Genomic DNA, 19247 nt, shown 5'->3' with positions numbered 1-19247 from the left:
CCAAAACCCCTCACCGCACCTCTTTCCTGTGCACCACCGTGTCTACGGATGTAAATTTGAATATGCAAATGCAGCAGGGCAGTTGTGTGAGAGCAAGGACAGAATCAGGTCAACGTGAGCGCCGATCTTGAGTCGAGCCTCAGATGCCCCTCGTATGCAAGTCAAATGGCTTGTAGAACAAGGCCTCGGGAGGTCACTATGTCTGACATGTGTCTGAATCTCAAACACCCACTCGACTCACAAAATAACACCCTAAAGACTCTAGTGCTCACAAATGGCCTGAAGTCTGGAATTCTCCTGCTGAATCCTCAGTTAAAAAGGCTGGTTATGTTCAGAATGGCAAACTACTATAGTACTTTACATGCATAGTTTATAGTTTGCACAGTATGTTAATTTTTGTATGGATGGCCTAATGCATTTGTTGAAATATGCAGTGTACATTCCAAGCACAATGCATGAAATACTGTTTGCCACACTATTGCATCTCCTTCAGTACTGTGTGATTGAACTGAAGTAAAAATGTTTTTACTTTTAAAAAAAAGAAAAATATATATATTCAATTAAAAATATATATAATCTTAAATTAATATTTTTGTTAAAATATGAATTCTATTAATATTAAATCATTTAAGAATTACATATGCGACAAGTCATGAGGTCGTGACAACAATGTAGTATACTATTTTAAATATATTTAGTATACAGTATACTGCGCTGCGGTTCCATTCTGAATATAACCACTGAGTTTTGACCATAAAATAAGAAAAAAATGTATTCATATTGTGGATATGAAGTGGTACTTATGTTATATTAATTATAGCACTAACACCAGTATAAGCCATAAAAGTAGAAGTAATGTTATATATTACCACTTGTTTTGTCAATGAAAATAAGAGAGATGGTAATAAAATTACTTCAGCACTGAAGCATTGCTCATAATACTTACGACAGCCATCATCATTTAGTGCTTATTGAACATTGTGTAGTATGCATGAATGTTAAAAGTGATCCTGCACCATTGGACAGCTCGTTCAAACCTTTTAGAGTGCATTAGATGATTAGGGAAAGTACCTGAGAAAAGAAGCTCGCTCATACAGATTTCTTGACTCGCTGTACTACAGCGAAGATGACTCTTCCATGCAGAAGCTCTGCTTTTTCGTTTATGGTTAAATTAATAAATTTTCTTACACAAATCTATTGTGTTTTTTTGGGAATATATGACAAATCATATAGACTGTTTTGTTTTTTTTTAGCCTTTATAGTGCTTTGTTTTGTCATTTGTGAAGCTTGATAGCCCATGATCAACTAGAGCCGCGTAAAGACTTTTCAAAACTCTCTTACTTTGTTTCATTGAAAACAACAGCACAGAGTTTTAGAATGACATAAGTAAATAATGACAGAACTTCATTTCATTTTTGGGTGAACTTTTCCTTTTAGACAGTGCCATAAGCAAAACTGGATTAAGACCAAGTTGTGATAAGCATATTCCTGCCAAATACTAATTTCTATTATTTCCTCTTTCAGATGGAGCTCCTGGTTTGCACAAGCTTGGACTGATATGCCTGCCACTTATTCTCACAGTGACTGTTGAACTGACGTGAATATCCTCGATTCAACCGCACACAAACACTCCTTCTCTCCAGTCAGTCACACACACACTCACACACACACACACACACACACACAGACACACAAGCCTTCTCCAGACCGTGAATAAACCTACCTTGCTTTCATCTGTGGGAGAACCTGAACCCCCAACAGGGGGCGCAACACCCTTTTTTGTGAACACACAGAAGAAGAAAAAAAGATCCAGATGGAGATGATAATATCGCTGATAAAAAAAAAAAAGATGATATAAAAAAATAACATGCTGAATATGAGAACAAGCACCTCCTTATTGTCTGCCCCTACCACAGTGACACTTTTTTTTGCATTAAACTTGCCTGTCAATCAACAGAGACCTATCATTCGGAAAAGCAAAAAGGCGCCTGGTGTTCACAATGAACAAAAATGCCATACACTGGAGTGTGGAGAAAAGACATTAAGGAATTGTGGGTCGCTGACAATGCTGACTGTCACTTCACCTCCACCTAGCCTTCCTCGAGTTGCCTCCATTAGAATTACTGCACACTGGCACAAACCGGACTCAAACACACCCCCTTTTTAAGGACCATGTTTTACGCCATTTGTGTTTTTTGATCACAATATTTTTCCGTTTCGTTTTCTTGAATGGCTCTCGGCTGGAATGTAACAAAAAAGAGACAATACTAAACGTCCTGTGACATTTTATTGCGAAGAAATAGAAGATCCTCTTTTTAAGTGTATTTTGTGTACATCCCTGTAAATAATGAAAAGTATATTACAGAGCAGAAAATAAAAAAAAAATAATAATTAATAGAGGTTTTGGGGGAAAGATGCAAGGGGTGTATAGAAGATAATGGCTTTATTGCGTGTGTCTGTTTTTTTTTTTTTTTTTTGGATGTTGCTGTATAACATGCAGTGATACATAATCTTGATTGCCTTTATAAAACAAAATATTTTCCCCTACCTACAGTAATGCCTCATGTGACAGGAGTCATTAGATAAAAATATTTCAACTATGAATGCGGCTTAGCTTTTGATGGCCTTGTTTAGGTTTGTCCTCTGCCACCCTGGCTCTCACTGGATGTCCTCATGCAAAGTAATCTCTTTTCTTTTTTTTTTACATTCACATGAATTGCAATTTAAGCTTTTCTAGACACACCATATATTAAAGGATTAGGTATAAAGCCTAGGTGGGCGATGTGGTTTTATGGGCTTAATAAAATCAGGAAGATAGGCCCCTTGCCATTTCAGGTCTTACTTCCCAAACTCAAAGGAAAAATTATGAACAATTAATTTGGTCTTCAGGAATTTCGGGCTCTTTCCTTGGTTAAAAAAATGAATAATGAATATGTCAGTTACACTAATGCAAAGTGTATAAATTAGTATAATTTATCTTTTATTTAACTTATATTGTATTATAATTTATTTAACAGTTTTAATAACTGTATTTTGCATGAACACTCATTCTCATGCTGTGAGAAAGTTAAATCAATGTTTAAACATCCAAAGGTGTTAAACATTTAAAGGTGTTTTTAGATTTCACTCTTAATATACTCATTTAATGACTTTAATAATAAAGTGTGCTTGCAGATTTTGCCAGTGATCAGTAACCAGAAGTGTAGAAAACCTAATTATATAAGTGCCAAAACAGCCTGTTATCTTATCAGCGGTGATTTACTTTGTTTGGATCCCTTGGAAAATTACATTTCCAGGAATCCAATACGGAGGCTTGACGTAGTCTATTATATCTTCTGTAATTCATATGTTTAGGTTACATTAGCTGTGCTGTAGAAAGCAAAGAAAGTGGCTCTCTTGAGTGTCAAGTGATTTTGGCATAGATCATCTTCAGCAAAACTAAAGTCCATTTGGATTAGTTTGGTCTGACACTAACTTGTTACTTTGACATTCACCACGAGTTTCAGTCTATTATTAATTTCACAATTCTTTTTCCACAGCATGTTGCCAAATCCATTGTTTCTCCAGATGCAGAACTTTTCATTTGACACATGATAGGAGGGGCAGAGTGCTAGCAGACCTTTGCGACACATACGTCAATTATTCAGGAGTAAGCATGCTTGCTGGTTTAGGTTTCCTTAGTGCAGCTACAAGACGGCTATCACATAGCAAAACAATGGCTGTGTAAAAAAAGGACACACCAACGTGTTTATGGCTATTCTGCTCATTTTCTCTGATGGTAGGTCGATCATATTACAGTTGGTACCATTACAGGTTATGATACCTTACATTTAAAACAGGGTTCTTTTTTAAGGGTATGCAAATAATGCCTTTGGCAAATGCAAAGCTGCCTTATATCATCTCTCAAAGCCTTGCTAATCAGCAACACTGTTGTCATGTGTTCATGCGAAAGAACTTTGATCCTCGACATTTGCTGTGCAAACAGCTGCATCCTGGTCATATTGTCTTATGTTTGTAATTTAAATAGTTTATCAGCCTTCTCCACCTCTTAAGTAAATTACATTCACCATTCTCACCGATTATGTTTGTAATATGTAATAAAGGATATGTTAGCTATTTTCATAATCAAATAGACATATCATCCATTAAAACAAGGTAATCTGGCATAAACAAATAGTCATCACTCCATTCCCAATGTAATTTACATGTCTTGTTTTGTTTCATTGGGTTGCACTTTCTCTGCACTGGAGAAATGTCATCTTTATATATTACAATATGTAAACTAACTTGCTAAAATTGTTAGTTATATATCGTCAATAAAATTTTAGTTCTTCAAGGAAACTAAAGGGTTAGATAAACCTCTGACGCTCTGGTTTAGTGTGTTTTCATAGCGATCACCTGCACCAGGTGGAATGATACTGGTCCCCGCCCTCTGAGAACACAGGATGCAAATGCTCTTGTTGTACATATCAGGTTTTTAGTCATTCGGTGGGAGGAGAGACAGCTGACAGTGTGCTTCTGCTTGCAGATACTAAACTACAACCTGAACTGGCTGGAATACGCTAGGGAAGAAGCTTCAAATAAAATCCAATGTCCAGTGGACCACCATAGATTTCATTACAGAGATGCCAATTGCAGAATTGCTTGGAGTGCATTTTGACATGCAGCTCCTTGGCAAACTGACTCTATCCGTGGCCACCATGCTATTTGTCTCCTTGGTTTTCAGATTCTACAACTCCAGGGCACGAAACAGACGGCGAGGAAGTGAAAGAAGGGGTGTACAAGCAACCCAAACAAGCTACAGCGCCTACAATACTGTGCAAGAACCACAGAGTGAAGCTGCAAAGGAGGAGTCTGACAGGGAAAATCGTTTTCAACAATCTTCAGAGAAACCCTTGCAAGAAAGCCTAAAAAATGACAATTCTGCCTTGAAAAGGGGTCAGCCTGAAACTATGGACTTTTGTGCAAAGGAGGAACCTGCAAATAAAAGCGACGCAATTGAGGATACAACTGAGGCGAATAGTGGCAAACCAAAGTTGACCTTACAACTTCCGGGTGTGACCGAAAAAGGTCCAGGAAGTCCAAGTGGTCGCCGATCCCCAGTCCTAATGAAGAAGCTGGAAGGTGGCACGGGTGTTGGCAGGCAGCTGATACAAGACGTCGGTCACCAGGGCATGTTCTCAAGTTTTCAGTCAAAGGCAGAAATCAAAGTAGAGGATGCTGACCTTATCTTGGATGGGCCAGGGAATTGTAGAACGGGCGTCCATGGAAAAATCTATGAGTACTACGTAGAGTCCTCTTCTCATTTCATCTCAGATTTAAGCCCCACCCTGTCTGTCAGTCCAGTTTATGGTCAAAATGAAAACAGCACTTTGTTTAAATCGCAATCATTGGATTTACCCAGTTTTAAGGACCGCTCCCGATCGCCAAGTCCACAGCCTTCTAGTTTCATAATGCGAGATCTCGAAATTGCTCCACGAATTGCTAACAAGCCTCCCTCAACATTCAAGCCGACTGTGAGGTACAGCAGGCAAGTAGTCATCCGTCAGGACAGCTATCTTACTGCTGCCAGTGACTCAGAGCTTCCAATCCCCTTGCCTACACATAGGGCTATAACACCTCGCAGCTGTTCTCCAGCACAACCCAATGACATCCCTTCAAGCCCATTAGACTCTGATATAGCAAACCTGGATGCACCGGAGGAACCACAAGTCGAAACTGTCGCCGGAGCAAAATTCTTACACTTTCCAGAGAACATGGGAAATGCAGAACTCGAGAGTCTAGCAGGGAAGCTCGATTTAGGCAACTGCTTGGAGGCTTTAACACTTGCTAAAAAACACGGTCACACTGCCCTTCAGCAAGCTGCTCTCCGTGTCATGTCTGATAATTACCTTCAGGTCCTCAGAGACCCAGGCCTCTTTGGCAGGCTGAAAGCAGGGGAGCGTGATCACATCCAAACACAACGCATGAGAGGAAGGAAGTGGTTAGTGGTCGCAGATATGGATTCCCCGGATTGGAGTAGACGTCCGTCACAATCGACAGATTTAGGGTCTGAATCAGTTAAGTCGTCCAGCGGTATTTATTACTACGACGATTACAAGGACACGTGGCACCTTCATACCCACATTCCCCAGGAAGTGTTATCTAAAGGTTGCGCCATGTGCACCATGGATAATTATCTATTTATCGCTGTGGGTTTCCAAGGCCCAGACCGTGAAGTGAACCCTTCGAAGAAAGTGTACTGTTACAACCCAATGACTTCCATTTGGAGCGAAATAAGCCCCATGATTGAGGCAAGGCCTCACTGCAAACTCGTGGCTCTGCAGGGCCATCTGTACGCCATTGGAGGCGAATGCCTATCAACAGTTGAGCGCTACGACCCCAGGACAAACCGGTGGACCTTTGTGGCACCTCTTCCTAATGAGACATTCGCCGTAGCTCACAAGGCTACAGCTTGCAATGGTGAACTGTTTGTTGCAGGGGGCACGTTGAGATACACCCTCTTGCGCTATAATCCCAAGACCAACACGTGGCGAGAGAGCATGATCGTGGGTAGTAAGGACAAAACCACAGAAGTGGTGGCGGTCAGGAACTTCTTGTACCGCTTTGACGTCAGTCCCCTGGGCATCAGCGTGTATCGCTTTCACGCAGTGGCCCGACTGTGGTACGAATGCTCTTCGATACGCCTTCCACATTGCACAGCCTTTCAGTGCGTGACTATGGACAATATTATCTACTGTGTGAGCCGTCAATTTACCTTGAGGTTCCTTGCAGATGAGGTATCTCCAAGCTTTGTTGCACAGGATTTGAAAGTGCTGTATCCGGCTAAAGGTATTTTGTTTCCGTTCGTCCTTGTGCTTCCCGACAGGACCACTCAACAAACTTGTGTTTAAAAAGGTCAGATCTTTCAAGTAGGAGGTTGTCTGATAAGAAAAAGACACTCGGGACCATATTATGCACATGTTAAAGGAATGCACCTTTTTTTAATTAGTGGCAATTTAAATAAAATATCAAGGCTATTACAGTTATTGTACAGCAAGATCACAATTACCCAGCACTTACTGATGAATAAATCTGCTGTCGCAGTGAAGGCTATTTGTTTGTTTGGGCCTTCAAACCACTCTGATGTCTAAATCAACCTTTAAATCCTGGAAATGTCTTGTGCAAGTGCTTAAAATGTTTCAGTAAATATACCGCTTTTGAAACACTGTGTGGATAATGTTAACCAATCAATACTCTGTGTAGAATAAAGCCGAACTGCAATTGCGGAGCTGGCATCATAAACAACATCAATGGCTGCCATTAGTACAATTTATGTAAGCTCTCTAATTATATTCATAGCTTTTTTTTCTTTCCTTTCTGCATATTTGGAGTTGTTTCTCTGCATATCCCACAATTAATCTTACATGATACCGGCATATTTTTTTTATAAAATGTAAATCTATTTGTTGTATCATATTTTGTTGTAATGTATTTTTTCCATGACATTTCCACAAATTGTCATCTTGTCACAAGAAGTGGGTTTCTTTCAGGTCAATGGCTTTACTCGTGAAGCATCTTTAATTTCTTAAAGCATTTTATGTCAACACTGTGTGGTTCTTTGCAAAGACAGTTTGACATCACAAGCACTTTGGGGAGCCCAGAAGAAACGTTTATCATTGTGTATTCCATTAAACAATTTAGAGAGAACTAATGAATTAATGGGTAAGGAAGGAAGAATCTAATGCTTTGCCTCTTCTTGCACTTTTCTGTCTCTATCGTCTGAAGAACAGGGAAATAAAATTCTCTCATCTATTATAAGTGAGTCTTGGTTCTTGTGTTAGACTTCAATATATAATGAGTTCTGACAAAATGTGTGGTTGCAGCAAGAGGCGTTCGTATGACCAGGATCTTAATTAAATTTAAATGCAATTATGCTGTCAAAAGCAAAGCAATCACATAATCAATTTATGTTAATGAAAGTATACAATACAATCACCGTGACAATCGTGTATGCATATGTGATCAAAGAAAGCAGGCATGCAGAGGAGTGTGTGCTGTGATGCAATTCCCTGTGACGTCTCATTGCTCTCTGTGTGTAACTCTAGCACCATCATGTGGGGGAGATCTCAAGGTCTGATGGAATCTCAACAGAACTAATTCAGTGACACATATGCAAAAATACATAGTTGGAATGTTCCACAGGCTAGCAGAAGAACACGGTGGGATAAAACCTACACAGCAGGAGGAGTGTGAACAGATGGTTGGATGCAAAATATAGCATCCGATTCCTTGTAATTAAACACTTTGATTCAACATAATTAAACACTTAATGGGATGGGAGTTAGGAAAGTCCCCTTAGAGTATGTCGATGAATGACTCGGCTATCTGAACTAGCACTGTGAGTAAGACAGATCCAAATTAACTGTTGATTCAATGCTATTTTAGTGCAATAATGAAGCATGTCATATCCTGAGAAGGCTTTGCAGGTTATTTTTTTTTGGTTAACACAGTTGGGTTCTCTTTCACTCACTACTGTGTGCATGAAAATAGACCTGCAAATACACGCCAAATCCTATAAAGCTCTTAAATACTGATGACCATTATTATTTCAGTGGGATTCAAAAGTTTGATTCTCCAACGAAAGCACAAGCTGCTGTTTGGGTCATCTCAAATTATGCTGAAGAACATCATTTTTACACACACTTGTGGAGTTCATGTAGCTCGAGTGCTGCTGTCAGTTCAACTTTTCACTTTAATAAATAAAAGTGCTAATAATATAATGTAATATAAAATGAATGCATTAAATACTAAAAGTATTTGAACTTTTGGACCACACTGCTGTGTATCTTTTATTTGTCTTTGTGCAAACACAGCGAAATGCTCCTGCTTCTTTGGTTTTAGGTGCCATTAATCAATAAAATAAGGTACTCCGAGCCCTCTACCCAGGTTGGGGCCAGTCTGTGTGGTACTGGAGGGCTGAAGGTGGGGTAAGGGTCACAGCAGGCTGGCTGGATTACTGGAGACCTGCCTGCAGGGTTTGTGTTTCAGTGCCAGGTCCTCGTTGCTGAGGTTGGCAGGGAGCTGACTGCTGGAGAAGCGCTTGGGCATGCTGACGTGGTGAGAATAACAGAAGGCACTGATGGGGTGCAGAGGGTATGAAGCCCTATACTCGCTTAGTGTGGGCACAACTGCCCGCTGTTGCTCCATGCAAGCCCGCCAAGAAGCCGCCAAGCCAACATTAGTAGGGGGGCCTGTGTGTAAGAAACAAAGGGAGGCAGAGAGGGAAAAAATGAGACACATCACAAAGAGGAACATGTTCAAACAGACTCTGTGTAGTTTCTGTGCCACTAGTGTTGAAACAGTAATGACTCAACAAAAAGAGCAACATCGAAAAGACCACAGAAAGAACAGGGTTATTATCACTAGCAAAAACTATTTAAACATTTTTGTTCAACAAAATAAAGCTGTAATAAAATATAAATATTAGATGAAAATTAAAATATAATTAGCAAAATTAGAAGAACAAAAAAATTTGGAACTTGCACTGAAGCACTAAAATTACTACCTAGAAATACACGAAATGCAACTGAAATAAAAATACATTGAACCTAAATAGTAATATTCAATGAAAGAAGTGCAAAATGACTGAAAACTAAAATTAAAACTGAAAATATTAATAAAACTACAATAGAATATAAATAATACCAGCCTATGAATGGCTTACTTGTAGTTTTTTAAAGAATGTAAACACATTAGTGTTAAATGAATAGTTACTTTTAAAGGTGAGCTGTTAATCACTGAAATTGGATCAAATCAGTAACTTGAACTTGACCAGTTTGATTCATTAACGAATCATTCAGAGCGGTTTTGTTAACTGGATCAACTGATTCATTCAAGTCAGATAGTATTTGCATACTATCCATCCTAATTAATATAAAAAATTAGAATTAGTTTGATTTTGAAGTGCAGATCCATGTACACTCTAATGGCTAATATTACCCACAACACATTGTACGTTGGATGAGGATGCAATTACAAACACAAATTTGAATAAAAAGTGTTTAAAAACAACAAACATGGCAGAGTATGTGAGATCGACGGTTAAGTAGACAAAGGGGTTTGAGCAATTAATAATCAGTATCTAACCTAATTAAAAAATAATAATATTATGTAATGTTATCCATGTTATATTTCATCTACAACAAAATTGTGAACTTTCATAAAAATGTGTTTGGTCATTAACTTTTAAATGCATCATTATGCAAACACATGAAGAAAGTTCTTGGTATGAAAGACACGTGACTGTCATATCAATGTGCCTCTCCATTTCTCTCCAGTACGGTAGGAAATTAAATTAAATGAAATGTGAAGGATGTTAACTGTGATAAGATGATTTACAGGGCAGCTTAAAGGATGACAGGATGCACATAACTAAGCGACAGGGTTATGATGAAGTAATATGTCCCAAACCTTGCCTACTATTCTGCTACACACTCAAAAGTATGTAATTTTTCTTCAAAAAGTGAGTACATACATTTAGGGCATAGCATAAGTAGGCAAATTGGGACACAGCATCAAAAAAATTATCAGTCAAACATCACTACTTTTCTAATGAACTTTTATGAGAACAGAGGTTGCTTTGAGTGAATCACCTTCGATTTTCCTCACACAAAGCTATAGTGTGAGTCACGAGAATCACTTTTAGGGTATTTCCATCTGTTTAAAACTTGAAAACAAATGAGGTCATATGGGTTTGGAACAACATGCATGTGAATTAATTTTGAGTGAACTATTCATTTAAATTACCCACTGACAAATAACAGACATCGGTTTCTCATTCACATTTGCCACGGTTATGTTTGTCTATGCTCTAATAAAAAAATGAATAAAATAAAATAAAAGCCAATGTGTTATTATAACTGATATCCATAACCATTTACAGGGATGTTCTCCAACATTAATTCAAAACGCAGACTGAACTGCATTAAAACCCATCTGGAGTCAAGGGAATGTTTAATACCTTGGATTGGGTGATCTGACCTCTCTGGGACCCTGGCCAGTTTGAAAGAGTTCCAGGAGTGCAGTGTGGGCAGAGAGGAGGAGGCCTGCCGCCTGTACGACTCATCATACTGTGACACCAGGCAGTGGGAGGAGGGGACGTCATGATGAGAAAATAACTGCCTTAAGGGAAGACCCTGAATTAAACCCACAGACATGGTTTGTGAAGGACAGAACGGATCATTCACAATGCACAACTAAATATACATTGCTAATAATATGGAATGCTTGATAGAGATGATATTTAAGAAGAAGAAAAAAACATACTTCAAGTGAATCTGTTATTTGACTGACTGTACATACTCACACTGCAGGGTTTGTAGGCAAAACCTGAGTTTTGTTCAAGTTTTGCACTTCCAGTTCTATCATCCTGAAATCACTGGGTTGTTTGAATGGGTTTAAGAGCATGTAAGAATCATAAACTTTTGTTGCTCACCGAGCTTATTTTCTGCAATAATCCAAAGACCAATGGAAAACCCTTTAGGGTTTTTGTTGAGGGATCCACAAAAATGTCATCACTGCAGCACTCCATTACACAAAAGTCACCTAATAAAAAAATAAATATGTGGACAATACTGATTGTTAGTTTAAATCGTTTAATAATTTTACCTGCATATTATCTTTTTTCCTATGGGAAAATGGGGGGAAAAGCCCATTACAATGTACAAAACAATTCACCTAGCAACAAGTTGAACACTGTACCAATATTACAGTAAAATGTATTAAAATTAATATTTAGTATTCTTAATTTTTGCTACAATTGATAAATAACAAGCAAAATGGTGATAGCTGCAAAGCAGCATTGGTTTTTGTTATGACGATGGTCTAAATTAAAACGCAATCAAAATCAAGTTTTCCAGAGTGCTTTCACTTAAATATAATAATAATATATAAGTTGACTTACATATAATTAATTATATGTAAGTCAACTTATATATTATTATTATATTTAAGTGAAATATGTATAAGCATGCACATAATTGTCTCCCTCTACTACCAAAGTTTTTGGAACTTAGTTTGAAAGTCAAAAATCATTTTTAAACACTTGAAGTCACATGAAGAGAGTTTTACAAAAGTTTTACAATGACAGCTCAGAACTCCAAGAAGATGCAAAGGACTGTTATTTTGGAGTTTAATAACACGTTTCACGTCTATGTACGCCTGTCAACCGGCATCAAAAATGAATGTTATTTGCTCACTGTTGTGTTTGTGATGTTTGGTAAATGATGCATGAACTGATGAATTTGTCCCAAACCTCTGATCTGCGAAAAGCCCTTTGGCACATGACAGCATCGGGCCTGTGTGACATGTGGGGCATGCAGTCCATACTGTAGCTGCTGTTCGCCGTCTCGCAGTCCCGAGTGAACTTTCTCACCACACACACATAAGAAAGACAGAAACACTCAGCAAACAAATCCCACGCTCAGCAGAGCTTGCGGTCCCTTATTGATCGTAGATGTACTCTCTCAGGTCTGTTCCTGCAGAACGACTTGCATCAATCCCATTTGTCTGCCTCCAGTCTGTGCTGACCAGGCTGATCAGCAGCGCTAATCAATTTTGCATGGATCTGAGCACTGTCTGAGGAACTGCACCCCTTTCAGGGTTTACACATTGCATACTGACAAGTGCTTAAGTAGTGTGTTAACTACTCGAAACAAGAACGATTAGAGATTGTCTATAAATAATATTCACCAATATATGTTAGAAGCTAAAAATATTTTTAATGCAATATTGAAATAAATCAGCAACTTTGAATTCAGTAATGTTGGATATAGAAACTAAATTCTTGGTCTTAGTATTTAACACAACTACATATTATTATGATTTTTTTTTGAGCCAATAGGTTTTCATCAGATTCACCAAACCTTTTACAAGCAAATGCAAGGACCTGACGATGTGGATGCCAAATATGAGTATTTTCAGTATATTTACTATTAATTAATTTAATAGTTAATAAATGTTAAAGTTTTTAGCGCAATTCAGACAAATCCCATTGAACAATATTTAAGCCCTACATTTTTGTTTCTCATTCAAGAAGCCTTTCCATTCAAATAACTATATCTTACAATACGACAGAAAATCAACTTTCATTTCATGCTGACTTCAAAGTAGTATGGCCAAAGGCAAAAAACTTAAGCTGCAATACTGAATTTTATCAAAAAAATTCAGTATAGCATAGTCATACTATTTCTGACTTATAATAAAATTATAGCAGGAACAGTAAATAGGCCTAGTGCATAATGACATTTAGCTTCAGTTAGTATCAGTTTAGAATACTATTTAAAATATATTCATTTTAAAAATACAGAAACAAAATTATTAAGTAATCATTCTGAAAGCACTGGAGATACCATAATATTTAATATATCTTTACAGTAGTAACAGTAAATACGATATTTTATTTTATGATGTGATTAATAAATATGATATTTTACTTTTACTTTTACTTTTAGTCATTTAGCAGACGCTTTTATCCAAAGCGACTTACAAATAAGAAAAAGTAATTAAAACTAAAAGCTAAAACTCTATAAATACTATATATATACACATTTAAGAAAATTAAATAAATTAAATACAAATGACAAATGCATACAACAACATTTCAAAACTAAAACATTTAAATAAAAACAAAAAAATAAAGCTAAAAACAATTAAAACAACACCTATACTGGTGTGCATGAGAGCTTTTAATTACCGTTCTATATTAATGCGTTGCTTACTGACACACACGCGCACACGCACACACACACACACATATATATATATATATATAGGAGATCGCGCAACTCACACATCCAGGAGAAAAGAAACTTGGCAACGCTGCCCCACGACTTTAAATACTGAATCGCTACATTAAATTTTCCAGCAACGAGAGGATATAATCGCTGTTTTTGAAGTAAACTCACTCTAAAAAGAGAAACGCACAGACGCGCATACACACAACTTTCATCTCTCTCTCTCTCTCTCTCTCATTGGCGATATTTGAGGAAAGGGTTTAGCGATTTCTAATTATTGGGGGGACTAGCCCCCCTCAATGCCTACGGTGGTTATCGCCCTGATCAGACATGAAAATATGTTGTGGCACTATCGTGCAGTCTATAATGATATGACGTTAGTTAGCAAATATTAGCGATTTTTTGCAAACATTTCTTTGAGTAACATGACCATAAATATGAACTCACGATTGAATGTAACATAAAACAAATGATTACTTTACATTCAAATCTTTATTAATGCCAAAAATGCTTACATTTATGTGTCTTTTAGTTCGCCCGGGCAGCCATGTTGCTCTGTTGATAATTCATACCCCTTCGTTTGAAGTGTGGTCCCGAAAAATCTTCGTTTGAAGGGCTGTCTGGCCCTTCCCCTTACCCCTACCCCTCCAACCAAAAGAGAATCGAGACACCCCTACCCTTCCGTTTTGCGCGTTCACGTTCAAAGGGGAAGGGCTAAGGGGTAGAATTGGGATTGGGCCTCAATGGACTTTACACTCTTCGGTCTGCACACGACCGCTTCCGCGGTAAACTAAGCTTCTTTTTTATTCGTTTAACAAAACTCAAATTTAATTCAGCTGGACACACTTTCCTGTTTATCACAATAAATGGCCAAGCAAAGCGCACGACACTGACAAGGTACGCGATACAGTACGAGACCAAACGCGATTAATTTATTATATTTATTAATTTATTATATTTATTATATTATATTTACCATCTGAATCTAACCATGTCATGTCAACAAATGGCAAAGTCGGCCAGCTATTTATTATCATGTTAATTTTTGTGCCACCTAGTGGTTTAAAGGAGAATAAAGTCAAACCTCGTTGTATTACACTGCTTCTTGAAATCAGTATTGATTAGATTATATGTATTTATTGTAGACTTTATTATTAAGCGAAACAAACTTTTTGCTGAAATATCCACAATATCATATATATATATATATATATATATATATATATGTAACCCCTCTCCTGCAGCCTCTAGCGTCAGTCGCTAGTGCGTCTCTTGAGAGCAGGGGAGTGAGGTTTTCCCTGCACAGCACCTACTCGCTGGCGCCCGTTACATATATATATATATATATATATATATAAAAAATAATAATAAGATACCGTCTGTCGATGAGATGCGCGTGCATTTTGTTATAAAATCAAACAATAATAAGTGTGGAAAGAAAACAACTTTTGTTACGTTTGTCATTTAATCACGAGAAAATTCAGTCGTTTTAAGAATAAAACATCTTTTATGTCGAAATCACGAGAAACTTAAGTCGTGATAACGATAAAACAACTTTTGTACAAGTAAATTAAGTCGAGAAATCCACACAACACAATTCTATCTATAAACTATGAATACAAAAATACATTAATCTTGATAAAGCAACACATACACCTACATGTAATCTCTCCTCTGCCCAATTACCAATGAGCACTTTGTTGCTGTATTTACAAAGCTGACTCATCCTAAAGCGGCAGAGCAGAGCCGTCGATGCAAGTGATCGTCTAGAGTTCTGTTGCCATGGATACACCAAACACTAGGGGCGAATTTCATAAGTGAGCACGATCCCTATGCCATACTTCCTACTCCATTCGAAGGGCAGAGCTCTTTAAGTGAGTTCTTTCAAGGGTGTATGCAATACTGTCTCGTGTAAGCGTTTGGACCTCCCAGGCAAAGAGTCTGTTTGACCAAATGTTACCTTGACAACGTGCAACATTCAGATGTTGCAACTAACTAACTAAATATTATTCAAACGTTGTCTAATTGTGTCTAAATGAAAGTTTTGAGTATAGGCTTTGTAGTAGCAGAAACTGCTGAACATGCAAATAAATAGGCTAGATGTCAGATAGCAACCTTTTGAACTTTAGTATTCACAGACAGTCCATATCGCGACTTAATACTTTGTTGGCCATCATTTTTCCCCCTTCTGCACAGGTATGGCGGTATGTTTTATGACTGAGGCCTCAAGCAGAAATAAATGCCTTTTCTTTCTTTCTTTCTTGTAAAGCATACAAATATCAAGAAATGAGTGTATTTTATCTACAATTTGCCTTAAACTAAAGAATTATTTGTCATATTATAATTATTAATTTCTTGCAGATGCAGTATACCTCTTACCTGTAGGTCTGACACCACACCCTACATCCCCTAAAAATGTATGTTGCTACCTTAATTGTTTCAATATTTTAAAATAAACTGTGTCAATGACTTCTTTATTTCTTCTTTACATATTTGTACTGTAATTTTTGAATGCCTTAAACTTTATTTGTTTTTCTTTTTTTACTTCTAGAACCCAGATTTGACACAACTGTATACCCATTTGAGACCTACCTGTTTTAATTTGCGATTACCCCAGATACTTCTACTGCTAAGCCACATTGTAAGTTCTCATAGTTAAACCTTAAAGCAGCACATAAATGTGAGAAAATGTCCTGTGTATTTGCTGGTATATTACTTAGATACTTGTATAAAGAATAATGTTGATTATATATAGTTCACCAAAAAATGAAAACTGCCATTTTAATCTCCCTCCTGTCATTCCATCTCATAAAAAAAGTGTGCATTTATGACACAAATGAAGATATTTAACCCAAAACTCTGACACTTCAAAATGTTCCTAAAGAAACCATAAAATAAATCATTTTGAATGGCGCCATTTAATCTACTTTTGGGCCAAACTGTTCTATGAATGTTAAGGAGCAGTTTTAGTTATATTTTCACTTGAACTTGGTTAGGCATGGTCTGATTACAAACGATTCTTGATCTGGAATTCTTAGCCAGACACGCTAAACCGTGCTGTAGAATGCCTGTAGTGACGTTGCTGCTCAGGATTGGTCGTTTCTCTTTTGCCCAACCACCAGTTTCTCTGTAGCTGGCCAGGCCTGCTATTTGAGCAAAGTAAACAAGTTAATAGTAAAATTAAAATAAATATTTAATCCTTCATAACATGGGTGCTATTTACATCTGGTACCATATCTTAACTCTTGCATTACCAAGGTTGCATTACCAACACATTTGTATTGCATTCCAAAGAGCTCTGTTAACAGCCCAACAGTGAAAAATGAAACCACATCTCTATCAACTTGGGCCGGATCGGCACAGAATGGAATGGTTAAGCAACGAGAATGGTTTGGCCCTATGGTGGAAAGGTGGCTCAAGTCTTCTAAAGAGACATGATCGCTATATACTGTATGATCAACTGTCTAAAGTTTTGGGTAAATAGAAATTCAGTTGAAGGACAGAAATTTCTCTGATTTCATTGAAAATGCCTTCGTGTTCTGAAAATAAACAAAACTCATGGGTGAGTAAATGATGACATAAATTTCAAGTTTGGGTGAACTGGCCCACTGGCATGGCAGTGTAGGCAGGACATAAAACTGACAACTGATCATCCACATTTCCCTACTAATATTGTTTTTGTTTGGTTTTATACAGGTGTCTTGATGTTGATGCAGTCTGGGCACTAGTATCTTTTGGGTTGCTGACTATCATTGAAGATGAAATACTTCTACAAATCTTCTCCGCCTTGACCCTGTGTCTTCTGCCATCATTGTTCAGAGCAGTACTGCAAAGAACAGTCCCCAGAATCTACCTCATCCATTTGCTTCTGGACTGCCATGTGCTACATTTGCATTACCCTAATACCGTTAGAAACACTTAGTGTGATTCTTGACTTGGGACAGGAAAAAAAAAAAAAAAACACTGGCAACTTGTGCGGCCAACCCAATGCCTTACTTAAACTCGTCCTATACTGCTACCTCCACTGTTTACAAGAAGTATACCCTAAATCAGATTGTTTTTGCTTTGTAATACAAGTTAAAACTGCATTGAAAAATGTAAAAAAAGGACATTACCTTAAACTTTGAACTGTCACTACCTTAAATTTAGTTGTATGTGCACGATGAATGGAACATTGTTTTCATTCATTTATAATGGATGTTTGAAGCACTTAAGTTACTGGAGTAATGCTTACTGGTTTTAAGGAAATCGGTTTGCATGGTTTTAGCAAGTAAATTATATTGCTGTTACAGGAAAATAAATACAACTACGAAATTCCAAGTTGCAGGAAATGTTACGAGTTAGCTCAACTTAAATGAGTTGTTTGAAATACACACATAGTGTATTGCAGTTAATCATTCCGTTGAAAATACTGATTCTGAGTTACCAGAACTTGCGTGTAAGTTTACAACAGTAAATAAATCTTGGTTAATACAAATTACTATTTTTATTTCACTTTACTTGTTTTTTTCCAAGGCAATCGTTTTGCATGCTTTTTAAAGTAAGGTTTACTAATTACAATTTACTACTCTCTCTCTCTCTCTCTCTCTCTCTCGTGCTTTAAAGTGGGGCAAACCTAATATATATATATATTTTTTTTACATTTAGATCTTATAATGTATTTGTATGTAATTGCCAATTACAATTAATATCCGAGGACATGCAGCATAGTATACCATGTTGTTATGCCAGTGGATGGCAACAAGTGACTGTCTTTATGAGTGAATCATCGAATCAATCAGTCAAACGATTTATTTAAAACACTGATTCATGCAGGAATGAAACAGCCGTCTTTATGAATGAATCGTTGAACTCTTCAGTCAACCGATTAATTAAACCATGGCTTTAGTCAGGAACGAATCAAGCGACTGGCTGCTTCCAAAACTGCATACTCTCTGAATAAGTACATCTTTTGAATAGCCTAATTACATATTATTTTTGTGTACTTCTATAGACATACCACTGTTTTAACACACTGTTGTTGTTCTTGTTGTTTTTATTATTATTATTATTTATTTATTGCCCACTATATAATAGCTAAGGAAGCGGGCATATTTGGATGCAACCACTGTATTTATGAGTGAATCATTGAAACATATACCAATCCCAACCAATTTATTAAAAATATAAATTCAATCAGAAAAAAAACAACCATCTTTATGAGTGAATAACTGAATCATTTAGTTAATCAGTTCCTTCAAAATACAGGCTGCATCTGAAATCACATACTTACCTACTATATATATATATATTAGGTGAAAAACAGTGTGTAAAGAGTAGAATGTCCGAATTCACAGTTGAAGTTCCTTTAATGAGCCGATCTTGCTCTAGATGCATTAGTACTCTTAACGCATTATTTTCTGTGGTGATGAAAATAATATTTCTTAAGAGTTGATATGAAATTACACTGAATGTTCACTGGACAAACAGATT

General features: G+C 37.1%; 3 protein-coding genes across 4 annotated transcripts in view; 2 read left to right on the top strand and 1 right to left on the bottom strand.

The window, feature by feature from the left end:
- The window catches only part of LOC107727841 (immunoglobulin superfamily member 21-like), a 205770-nt gene extending 203320 nt beyond the window's left edge, over positions 1-2450 (top strand). For both annotated transcript variants that reach the window (XM_016537856.1, XM_016537855.1), the window contains exon 10: positions 1525-2450. In XM_016537856.1, the coding sequence (XP_016393342.1) occupies positions 1525-1601 (77 nt within the window). In that variant the 3' untranslated portion in view covers positions 1602-2450. The remainder of the gene's footprint in view (positions 1-1524) is intronic.
- Positions 2451-4521: 2071 nt separating this feature from the next.
- Positions 4522-7412, top strand: LOC107727789 (kelch domain-containing protein 7A-like). The gene has a single exon (XM_016537779.1). The coding sequence runs from the start codon at positions 4626-4628 to the stop codon at positions 6891-6893; it is 2268 nt and encodes a 755-aa protein (XP_016393265.1). The 5' UTR covers positions 4522-4625; the 3' UTR covers positions 6894-7412.
- A 1477-nt stretch (positions 7413-8889) lies between these two features.
- Positions 8890-15501, bottom strand: LOC107727755 (uncharacterized protein C1orf158-like). Its single transcript, XM_016537712.1, has 4 exons — positions 15436-15501; positions 12296-12406; positions 11003-11177; positions 8890-9233 (listed from the first exon to the last, which is right to left on the bottom strand). Exons 1-4 carry the CDS (start codon positions 15499-15501, stop codon positions 8977-8979), a joined length of 609 nt encoding a protein of 202 aa, XP_016393198.1. The 3' UTR covers positions 8890-8976.
- Positions 15502-19247: the final 3746 nt, after the last annotated feature.

This window comes from Sinocyclocheilus rhinocerous, unplaced genomic scaffold, assembly GCF_001515625.1.
Source record: "Sinocyclocheilus rhinocerous isolate Xijiao unplaced genomic scaffold, SAMN03320098_v1.1 scaffold576, whole genome shotgun sequence".
In the NCBI taxonomy this organism is placed as follows: domain Eukaryota; kingdom Metazoa; phylum Chordata; class Actinopteri; order Cypriniformes; family Cyprinidae; genus Sinocyclocheilus; species Sinocyclocheilus rhinocerous.
This window is presented reverse-complemented; position numbering and strand designations above follow the sequence as displayed.